General features: G+C 44.1%; 1 protein-coding gene across 1 annotated transcript in view; it reads right to left on the bottom strand.

Annotated features, from left to right (window-relative positions):
- Positions 1-239: 239 nt before the first annotated feature.
- LOC103768115 (engulfment and cell motility protein 1) overlaps positions 240-9362 on the bottom strand; it is a gene marked incomplete at both ends in the record, with an annotated part of 78400 nt that continues 69277 nt past the window's right edge. Inside the window, one exon of the mRNA XM_008935247.1 lies at positions 240-376. Within this exon, the coding sequence (XP_008933495.1) occupies positions 240-376 (137 nt within the window). The remainder of the gene's footprint in view (positions 377-9362) is intronic.

The raw sequence follows: 9362 nt of genomic DNA, 5'->3' as shown, positions 1-9362 counted from the left end.
CACGTTTTCAGTTTCACAGTCTGCAGTGCAACATGATGGAAAGAGGTCTGTGAACCTCCCTCACACATCCCACTCCCTGCCCCTGCTTTCTAAAGGCTGGCCCTCTGGTGTGCAAAGAATCTGCACGGATGAAATCTCCGCAGCGTTCAGCACCAGTGGGATCAGCAAACCCCTGTGCCTCCAGAGGAGAGTACACCAGCCTGCCTAGTTCATAACTCCCACCCCACCCATTTTCTTGCCTTGTTGAAGTCCTCTGAAGTTGCCCTCATTTCCTTCCACGTCTTGTTCAAGAGCTGAATGCAGATGCAGAAGAACTCCTCAAAGGATCTGTCATGGGTGAAGAACATGGGGTGGAAATCGTTGCAGGTCTCACTGGCTAAAAACAGAAGAACAAGGAGAATAAAATGTGGAATAAAACAGGCACAGGATTGAAAACAAAACAAAACAAAACCAAATCTAAAACACAACCAGATGCAAAACATAGAAAACCTTCTAATTGAGAGGAAACCCAGTTCTAGTAGAACAGGGTGTCAAAACATCATCCCAAAAATCCAGCCTTGGTCGACAGTCTTGAAGGCAATGAAGAACCCTATAGAGCTGGTCTGCAGGAGACCAGCAATGAGAACAAGAGGAAGCAGCTACCTGTTTGCCTGAATATTCTCCCAAAGGGTGTTTTGTTTGTGCCAAATTTTGCTGTTCAGGACAGGGCTGAAGCACAAGTCTCCTCATCAAAACACCAGCCCACCCCACTGCTAACAGCACTCATTGCCTGCTGAGAACCAAACCCCAGGCCCCAGCAGTGACAAAATAGTGTTAGATCCATGTAGACATTGAAATGTGAAGCTCTGCTGACCCAGCAGATGATCCACCACAGAGGGAACCAGAGCCATCTAGACAGCCATATAGATGAGAATGATTAAATTTGTTGTTTGGAAATAACTGGAAACAAAAGAAATGGCTCTTCTGTCATCTGTCCCTTATCTGAAATAGATAAAACAAAAACACCAACAAAAAAAAAAATCAACCAAACTTCCTTTTTTTAATCAAATACTGGCTTTAAGGAAGGAAAAAATAAAAGAAAACTCTAACAGTGATTCCTCAAAAAAGAAAAATAAAGGTTGGCAAGACTGCTGTGAATCTCCTTGAGCAAAGAATAGATTTTCAAAAAAATAAAGGCTAAAGTAATGTACCTCCAGTCACCTCTGAGCAATGTTGGAACACAAAGGGCTTTAGCCCAGGACTGAAGAGGACCCCTGCCATAACTTGCAGGGCCACCTCAGTAGGTTGCATATTTATATTGTTTAAAAGCTACCCAAGAAAAGTCAAGTTAACTAAACCCTTCTTCATATACCCAGTCTTCAAATCTCTCAGCTTTGAAAGAACAGCAGAATTATCCAGCGTTGGGATAAATCACCCTTTTCCTGAGGCTGGATGACTCTCTGACATCTGCTTTCTCTCAGTGGAACTGGAGAAATTAGAGGTAAGACTCTCTGCAGGAGGATGTTGGTGGCTCAGGTAGGCTGGCTCCCTGCATCAGCTGGAAACACTTGGTCCTGAGACCTCTTCTAGCCACAAACCACCCTCTCACTCTGTCCAGTCACCTCTGCCACACCAATAGCTCTGCCACAGGAACATGAATTGTGCTCAGAGTCACCCAAACCCCCCCAAAAAAAGGTTTCTGATCTTTCCCAACATGCAACATTCCAGCCACAAAGCAAAGCTCTGAAGCTTAACTGTGAATCTGGAGCTCAATTTTAACACCAGATTCGCTAAGATCTCATCAATTACTCAGCTCCATAGCAAGGACGAGAGTTAATTTTGGAGCACAGGTTTCATTCTAATCAAGTAAACTCCATTTACTTCAAAGGATGTGCAGTCAAGGGGGAATTAGTCCAAGCAGAGACCTATATTTATGAGGCACGACTCAATCCCTTTCAAAGAATAAAACGCCTCGGGCGTGATTTTCAGAGCACCTTCTGCTTCCATTTATTCCGCTGGAGCTGCAAGGGTTCAGCTCTGCCAACAGCCAGCCCTGCAGCCTGGAATCATGGCAGAGCCACAGCAGAACAGGTTCTCAGAGGGCACTCGTCTTTAAGTCCTGAAATACTACAATGATGAGAAGAAATAAAATAACACCAAGCAGAAGAACGCGGCCGATACCTTGGCCGTGTAAATCACAGGGTGAAACAAGGCAATAACCCTCGACAGGCACTGGCCTCTCTGATCCTCCTCAGGGCCTGAGCTCATCCCTGCTCCTGCTGCTGAAAATCAATAAATCAAAAGTAATAGAAAGGCTAAAGATTCTCAGCAACTTCATCATTGGTTCTAACTCACGCTTCTGGGGATAATCAGCCCCCAAAATGGACTGTTGTGGATGCAGAACGAGAGGGGTCATCTCTCCCCCTTGCCACATTTTGTACAAGTAGGCAACATGTTTTATGCCTTTTCAGTCTGAAAATGAAAGAGTAAAAATCACTGTTGTTGATACAAATGAAGAAATTTAGGCCTGGTAGAAAGCAGGATTGATGTCTTAAAGCACAAACCAGATCCTAAGAAAAATTCAAACCCCAATGATAAACAGCTCCCTCCAAACTCCCACCGGCATCCAGAGAGTAGAGGGGAGGGGGGAAATAATCCAGACTTGATTTCAAAGGGAGCTTTTTGCCTGTATGCCTCGAAAATTCTATCCAAAATAAGCAGCACATACAGCCACACAGAACCACACAAGCTGGCTGAGGGACACAAATCATCATGATTATTTAATAACACCATCAAGTTTTAATTACGCCTGTGTGAGATCACCTTCCAAAGGCAAGTCACGGATGTCTGGCCTACATAAATCAGGTGAAGATCTTGTTGATTTTCCTTTCTTGGCATAAGGCTTGGAGCTGTAGATCAATGCCCCTCCTCTCAGGATTTGCGTAGTCCTTCAAGCTTCTAGCTGATCTATAGCTGTGACTTTGAGGAAGAACCTTAGTTCATTCCTCATCATAAATTGTGCTGGCAAAAAAACCCAAAAGAGCTAATTTCTACATGTGGTTCCTTCAGTGCATATTCCTAGTGTCTACCCAACACAATTTTGCCTGTCAGCTCGTTTCCTAAATTACAACAAGGACATTCAAGCATCCCAGCCCATTCAAGCAGTAAACAGAGTTGATATGTTACGTTGTTCCTCTGTGGATTAGTAGAAAACAAGAGGAAAAACAAATTGAGAAAGAAGAAGAGACTTATACTTTCATTTTTTTAACTCCAGAAACAACATCATCAGGGCTGAATTCCTTTTAGCTGTGTCAAGAAGAGTTTGGTATTTGCATAAGCCTGTCTTGGAGGAGACACAGATTACAAGATGATGTTTCAATAACTGCTTGACTTGAAGTACAAGCAGAGATTTGAATTTCCAGGTGAACTGAATGCAGACAATAAGTATTTCTGCAAGACAGGCTCCAGGACAGGACACGGGCACCAGACCAGGCATCAGGCTGCTGTGTCACCTCAACTGTCCATAAAAGGGGTGAACCAAAGGCCACCAGTTCAACAGAAGCTGGTTGATAGCTGGAAGTGCTGACTACATCTTCCCCTCACCTTCAAAAGCAGGCTGTGGGGCTGTAACTAGTTTCCACTTGGAAAGGGGGAAAAAAGAAAAGAATAGGACTTTTTTATCTTAGCATTTATTTTGTGCAATACTTGGAGGTAACACAGAGATAATCCCTCCCCTCAAAGCTCCAACAGCAGAGACACAGAAATACTCATCTCTAGGCAAAGTGCTGCCCCTGATCTTAAGAAAATTGTATTTTCTTCCTGACCCTGCTAAACTTCCACGTTGAGACTAGATACTCATGCCCCACCATGTCTTTCAAATGGCAGATGGTCATTCTTGTGAAGTTCTTCAATCCAAGAAGTGAAAAACCTTGTGCTGGTGTGAAAGCAAAATAATCGCTAGCTGATCTGTCATGAAGAGGAATGCTCAAAATTGGGAACTTGCCAACCCATTGTTTTCCAAATTCATTTGTGATGCTATGGGGAGTAAGTTGAGGTGACTTTTTTTTTCTGTAAATCTAAGGTTTGGACCCATCACACTGGGATTGCTTAGGAAAGACAACTTGCTGGAGCCTCCTCATTTGTGGTTGTCAGCCACGTGCAATTGCCTACAAAATATAACAGAATAGACTTAAGTAGATAATAAAAGTGGTAACACTGCTGTGTAGTCTCAAATATTTCAGAAGCAGGCAGACAGCTTAACCCAAATTGTTCAGTCAGCCATATAACCATGGTCATCTGGCACTGGTGCTGCCACGTATAAAGGGACACCTGTGGTGAGGAGTAAGCTGGGGTGGTATGAACAGATCCTGGGCACCCTGAAACTCATCCAGAAAAGCATCCTGTAATTGCAGCAGCACAATTTGGAGGTGAGGGAAGCAGTGATGCAGCCCTGAGTCCCAGGGAGAAGGTGGTTCAACACCATCTCCAGGGGTACCTGGGATCCACGTGACCCAATCTTCAGAGAGATTTCTGTTTTCTGTGACTGAGCTGCTGCTTAATTCTGGGTGAGTCATAATTCTGGGACTGTGATTTGCCACTAACAGAAGAGAACTAAAGAACAAGCAACTCCAGTGGGCTCTCAGGGGAGGCAGCACCCTAATTTCTGCTTCTCCCTGAAGATGTGACACGGGAACAACTCCTGCCATGACCATTTTTATACATGCAATCAAAAAATTCTCTCCCACAGAGAGCATAAGGAAGAGCTCACCTAATACTGCAGAAACAGCGACTGCCAAGTCACCTACACCACTGATCCCTGGTAGTCTGCTGGCAATAATCTGAGAGAAAACCTTTGGCTACCTGGCACAGGAGAGGGAAACTGTCATTTAAAGCAAGGCAGGTCACTAGCAATGGCAGTGCAGTAATGAAGTAGTAATATTGCTGCCAATGTTTTAATTTCCTTTCCTAGGGAATGGTGCTGTTTAGGAGGCTCAACTGGTATTAAAACAAAAGCCACTCATCCTTTTTACTTTGATTGAGAGAGGGAGATACAAGCAACTAAGCTTCTAGACACAGCAAAATAATGCGAGGAGCTAAGCAGCACTTGTCAAATCCCAAATCTAGGTGAATGATGTGAGGGGTTTGTTTTGTTGCCTGCTGGGAAACGAGCAGGGGATATGTCAGCCACTGTGCAAGATGTGCCCCTGGTCTCCCCATGGGTGTGGGTGTGTTTGTGTCTCACAAGATGGCATTCCAGACAAGGAGATCAGGAGGGAATCCGAATCCAGAATTTCAGTACACACACTTATTTGGGAAAGCAACCAGCAGGGCAAAACCAGCCCCTCTTGAACATGGAGCACCAAAATTAATCAGCAATACATGGCTACAAGAGACTTTCAGCTGCTTCCCTTACCTGATCATGTCTTTAGCTGGAACAGGAACAACACCAGATTGCTAAACGTGCAGTAAAACTACCAACTCAGACTCCTCATAAAGACACGAGGCAACAGCAGCTCTCTGAACTGATGAGACTTCTCATTAGGGGAGCTATAGAGGGAAACTGGAAGAAAAGCACACATAAAAGGCTTCCTACAGTCTGTAGGCTTTCCCTTTTCAAGGCTGAGAATAAATTTCACTCTGCAATGAAAAACAGCCATTCCCTGAAGCCTCAAGCCTGAGGAGACAAGCAGGACTAGGATGTTTATGGCACACGCAGCCCCAAGCTCTTCAGATGTGCTTTGAAGGTGACTGCTGCTGTGGCAGAAACACACCTCCCCTCCCCAGGATGCCTTCAAATCAAGGAGCCACTACTTACAAATATTTGCCTCTCTCACTGTCCCAAATAAAAGTGGTGGAAGAAGAACCCTGACGACTGCAGCACAAGAAAATAAACCCAGCACTCCTCGCTACCAACAGATCCAGCAGCTGGGAGGTGGCATCTGAGCAACGTCCATAAGGAGGTGGCTGAGGAACAGCACCTGGGCAGACTCACCCTGCCACATCCAGAGCTGGTGGTGGACTGAAAGCCACCAGAGAAGCCAGTTGAGTCCACACAAGGTGGTGGCTTTGGTGAAGATAACTTCTGGAACTCTCAGTAAACACTGAGACTTCCCTGATGGATAAATTGGAGTCTCGTTTCCAGAGGTGAGGGAGCACTTCACTTGAATTAGTCATGTGCTTTTAGGAGAAAACTCCTTGAGAGTGGAAATAGTATTAAAAAGAGGGTTTGTATTTGCCATATCCAAAAGGAATGTGTTTTGTGAAAGAAAGACAGAGCTTCAAGCATGACCTGAAATAGATATCTGCACTATCCCTGAATAATAATAATAATATAGAATCATGGAAACATTAGGTTGGAAAAGACCTTTAAGGTCACCAGAATGTTAATTGATTAATGTGATAAACTTGCTTAGGGACTGTGAAGCTTTTATGGTCACTTCTGGTAAACATACAGAGCAAGAAGGAACTGGACACAAAGCAGCAGCTTGTTGAATGAGTAAGAATGTTGTGCAAAACCTTCTTACAGAAGACAGCTCTGCTGCTCTGCCAGGTTCCTGACACCTTGCAAAGCACACGAGGCAATGATGGCTACATGAAAGCTTAAAAAAACCCTACCCAAAACAGACCACTTAGAGATTTCTGACAGCTTCTAAGCCCACAGACTGTCTGCTTGAAGCCCGACTGACACAGACAGTGGCACTGAGAGCACTAAGCTCAGATCTTATCACATCTGTTACACGTTGATACCCGTGTCCCTTCCCATGGAATCCTTCCTCTCCAAAGCCCCCAGAGAAACCAGCCTTAAGCACATCTCCAGACACAGCAGGGAGAGTGACAGTAGCCATGGGGGAGGTAGATATTCTCAGCAGCACACCACCAGTGACTTAGACTGCAGAACCACTCTTTTTAGCCCTACAACCCCCGTTGGTGAAGTTCATTGCTAAATGCCACACTCTGGGCACAGTTTCCATTAACTGCTGCAGCACTGCAGAGTCAGGACTCCCAGAGCTGGAGTGAGAAGCTCCTGGGTGCAGAAGAAGTGGGCACTTGCTCTGCTTTTCCTGGCACATCTCCTGGATGTCCCCTCCCACAAGGAGTACACCAAGAAGCTGCCTTTTGTGTCAGGGTTGCTGACTTCTCACTCCTTACTCTGTTCTAAAGAGCAGAAGCTTATTGCTTCTCCTCCTGAAGGGATTCTTGCTAAAAAGCACACTCTTACCTCTAATTACCCGTGTTATTCATTAGGAAGTTACACAGACTGCATTACAGGTTATAGCTTCTGCCTCTCCTAAGACCTTCTGTGAGATACTTCATCAAGAATATATGCTGGTTACCATCTGAAATACAGACAATGCTGTTTGGATTCACAAGAGAGTAGCTGTCACTGAAAATTAATTCTGCTTTAAATAGGCTGGCTAGGGCTCCATCTGTAAGCAAAACTTAAAGGAGCCTGTGAAAACCTGCAGGGAAAGAAATGCAAACAGTAGCCTGGGAAGCTAACAGATTCTTTAGGTCCCTGCTTGCTCCCTTCCTTCACATGGGCCTCCTCATTAAAATCAAATGTTTCAGATCATAATGCAATGAAATCATGTGGTCATTGGGAAAGAGAATTAGTGGGGGAAAAAAAAAAGGTCTTTTTTTTTGGTATTTGGTCTTACAAGTGAGCAACAGCAAAAGAACTGCAAGGAAGGAAAACACATGAACACAAGGAGAAGCCACCAAACCAGCAGACAAGCCAGGGAGGAAAAGAATCTTTTTTTTTACTCCTCTCTTCAAAAAGAGGGTTACAACTGAATGAGCCATGCAGAGGTGGCACAGACCAGCCACAAACCCTCTGTACATACCAACTGAGGCAAAGATCTGCACAGCACAGGCAGAATCCTGTACGGTACAGCCCAGGCTGGCAACACCTTGGCTTGTCCACAGCACCTGCTGCTCTGTTCTTGGTCTTCAGGAGCAACCTGGAGTGCTAAAGAGAGGCAGCAAGGACCTAGAGATCTGTGAGGAAATGTAAATCTTCCATCTCCTTGTGAAATCCATTGTTCTTGGCACCCAGTTGGACTTGCTGAGGGGAAGGTCATTGACTCACTGTGAAAACTGCCTCTTAGTCACCTAACCACAACCTCCTAAATTGTTTTCTCCCCCTACAAATTGTCTTAATCTGTAAACAACGTTTTTTTAACTATCTGGGCTGGAATCCCAAAATCAGACTGGCAGAACAAAACCAACCCTGCTGAGAAGACTCTTTGAACATAGACCCAACTGAATAATTGCTACTCACAAAGAAGGAAACCTGTGGTGGGGTGCAAGCTGCCCAGGAACCACTGAACCTCAGCACTTGTTAGTGTATTTATCTGAGATTGTCACCAGAAGACATGGTGTGGGTGCCAAGCACCTTCCAGTGGCTCTGTGAGCATTAATCAGCCTCTAGAAGGACGTTTGTTAACATCAGCTCTTCAGCTGTCAAACTGAACCTCTTGAAAGGCAAGCGGAAAATCAAGTTAATTGGAGCAGAGGCTTAACAAGAGAAGCTGTTTAAACGACACGTTTCCCAGTGGCATGTTCAGCTCCTCAGCTCAGCTCGTGGAGTTTTCATTTCAGACACCAATATGAACGGAGCTGATGGATACTAGGGCTGCCAGAGCAGAGTTTTGGAGAGGTGAAATTGCTGTCATCAGAAGTTACTTTGTAGAAAGGTTTCATTCAGCTGCAGTATTTCCCTGCTTCGTGTTTAGTGCTGCTCTTCAGAGGCTGAAACATTAAAGCAGCATTTCAGTCACACCAGTGTATAAAAAAAGAAGTTTAAATATGGTATTTTAGTCTAGGAAACAGAAGTATTTTAGAGAGTGGAAACGTTTTAAAATTAATTCCTACTCTATATCCTATGGCATTCGCATTGTATATTAACAGAAATGATTCATTATAACCCCAAATTTTTTAGTTCATTAAAAGAAATCACCTAGCTAAGAGGTAAGTGGAGTAGTACAGGTCCTTTCCTCACAATGCTCAGTGTAAAAATTCCTTGAGTATGAATAAGCATGAGGGAGACAAAAGAGGCCCAGAAAACACATTAACATTTGCTGAGGTCCTATCTTTGTAAAGCAGCAGGATCAGGACAATAAGGAGGAAATTTGGTCTAAACTATAATATCTCTGGTGTTAATAACTGCAGAGTATTCCCTTGCAGCTTGTTCCATTACTTATCTGGTCTCTAGCTTTGTTGTTGTCATTGTTACTTGATATGGATTTTCTCTTTTGTATTGTAAATCCATTGTTTGTTTTGTCCTTGTTGACTATGAGAATTGAATAAAGTAATTTTCACAACATGCCTGGAGGTTCCTCCAGAGTTATATCTTTTCTATCCTTTTATTCCACCCTGACCAT

Source organism: Merops nubicus, unplaced genomic scaffold (assembly GCF_000691845.1).
Source record: "Merops nubicus isolate BGI_N331 unplaced genomic scaffold, ASM69184v1 scaffold7032, whole genome shotgun sequence".
Classification (NCBI taxonomy): domain Eukaryota; kingdom Metazoa; phylum Chordata; class Aves; order Coraciiformes; family Meropidae; genus Merops; species Merops nubicus.
This window is presented reverse-complemented; position numbering and strand designations above follow the sequence as displayed.